The 2325-nt window shown below is 38.5% G+C and overlaps 1 protein-coding gene across 1 annotated transcript in view; it reads right to left on the reverse strand.

Annotated features, from left to right (window-relative positions):
- RAPGEF5 (Rap guanine nucleotide exchange factor 5) overlaps window positions 1-2325 on the reverse strand; it is a 267967-nt gene that overhangs the window by 180191 nt on the left and 85451 nt on the right. The window contains exon 7 of the mRNA XM_019508540.1: window positions 1477-1538. Coding sequence (XP_019364085.1) covers window positions 1477-1538 — 62 coding nt within the window. The remainder of the gene's footprint in view (window positions 1-1476; window positions 1539-2325) is intronic.

The following is a 2325-nucleotide window of genomic DNA, read 5'->3' on the forward strand; positions in this document are numbered from 1 at the left end:
ATTGCAGTGGCAGGGAGGAGGTGCCACTCTAATTAAAAGAGCCCAGAGCGTCTTGTGTATCAGTAGCCCTGCGCTTAGATACAGCACCCCCACTGCCATTTTGAAGCACAGGGATGCTGATACATGAGATGTGAGAGGCTGCTGCAGCACGGTAACTGCCACGATCCACACTTGATTAATAGAGTGTGTTCCTACGCACTGGAATTACAGCATGTCTGAGCAGCCTCGTGTATAGACACCTACAGTGTTCAATTTTCATTAAATCAGCAGGTGAAAGCGCATTTGCCCCAATACAGAAAACAACGTGTCTTAGCGTCATTCAGATGTGTAGTTCCATTAAAAAAGGGACTACTCAAGGGCTTCAAGGTAAAAGATAAGCTTGTAATAATTGTTTGAGACTAAGATCCCAAGTCAAAGCAAGTCTGCCCTGCAACAGCACTCCCCAATTTCTCTCACCTCTCTTGCTTAAAGTGTGCCTTCTTGGCACACTCTATGTACTTAATTGTAAACCCACTGTATATTATTTGCCAAATTTTGGAAATAGGTTTGCAATCAATTATAAGCTGATGAATAAAAACAATTGGATATACTGCCATTAAATTATCGTGGCTTCTTTTATAGTATGTCCATGTAAACTTAGTAACTTGCTGTTTATTAGCTCTTAGCATACTTAATGCATACTTAATGTACTCTTTCTGTTTTTAAATCTTTGATTAAATAAACCCTGAATGATCATTCATGTAAATCAATTATGATAAGCAACTTGAATCAGACCTATGCACTTAAGCACAAATGCAAGCTGGAGTTTCAGTACTGTAGCCAATGGTGTCTGGATTTCACCCTAGTTCAACGTGAGAGGCAAGGATTTCTGAGGGTGATATCTTTTATTGGACCAACTACATAGTTGAGACAGAGTTAGACAAGCTACTTTCGAAGCCAAGACATTATTCCGTCTTACATTTGAAAGTCTATCCAATTATCCCAACTATGTGTTGGTCCAATAAAAGATACCACCTTGCCTCTCACATTGATTCCTGTGTAATTTCTTCCTGTTCAGATTTCTAGTCCTCCAGTTAAGAGTGTGCTTATGCTATTGCAGCTACAGATATTTAAAGGGCTAACAGGCCTTCTTTTCACTTTACATCTATTTACCTTTATTAATATTCAACCAAAATGTCAACATATATACCACTTAGAATGGATGCAATTCAAAAATAAAAAGTGAAGCATATAATGTATATATCATACAGGAAGTCACAGCAAAGATACTACCTAAGAATACCTTCTGATTTCAAGGACACAGATTTCATTCCCAGTGTAATAAATTAATCTTACTATAAATAATCACAGCAGACAAAAATCTAGCATACCTGCTGCATCATACAGTTTAATGGGTTAGGATGCAGGGAAAAGCTGACTTCTCGTTGGTATGGGGCCATTGAAAGGGGGGGAGGTGAAAAACACTGATACCTTTACCTGTGCATCAGAGGTATCCTGGAGGTCCTCTGGGCTGTTGTTTTCTTCATTTTGATGAACTGCTAAAATAAAAAAGACGAGAGAGTATGGAAATCAAGCAGTCTTAAATCACAATAGTATGGATTTAATTGTATCCATAGTATGGATCCTATGACCCCAGCTGACTTCCTGCCTTTTGGGCAGGGGGCTGGACTCGATGATCTTCCGAGGTCCCTTCTAGCCCTAATGTCTATGAAATCTATGGAAAGCAGCAAGGTCCTGCTTAGATATTAAAAAACTATGGTTCAGAAGAATTATATTCTAATCCTCACTTTCTAATTAGCTCACTGAATGGTTTTGGATGAATTACCCGGTATTTTACTTTTCCCAGTATATAAACCATGGATGAAAAGTAGTGATTTTTCAGAATCCTGTTAATACTTCAGAAAATGGTGGGTTTTAATGAAATAAAGAATCTTTCTTAGATATTAAATGTAATGCCCAATAATTCATAAAGAAGAAATAATTTTTTTTAAAAAGCCCTTTTGCTTTCATTGGACTGGTGAAGGTCTATTTGAACGGAAATAGTAAGCAGGCATATATCCCTTACCTCAGACCTGGAAAGTTCTATGTAAGCAGAAATCTCAAGCTTTTAACAAAGAATGGCACTTTTCAGCAAAGTCATCACCAGAAACAAATGGGAGCTGAACATGAATATTTTGGAAGTCATTTACTACTGGGCATCATAACTGATGACTTGACTCACTGATGACTAGACCTACAACCAGATCATATACACAGGTAAGCAACAGGGACCAGGGCGATGCTAAGAATAGGGGGCCAGTGCACACATCCTCAGGAGGCCTCAAA

The sequence above is a fragment of the Gavialis gangeticus genome, unplaced genomic scaffold (assembly GCF_001723915.1).
Source record: "Gavialis gangeticus isolate Ggan-Ray unplaced genomic scaffold, GavGan_comp1, whole genome shotgun sequence".
Taxonomy (NCBI): Eukaryota; Metazoa; Chordata; order Crocodylia; family Gavialidae; genus Gavialis; species Gavialis gangeticus.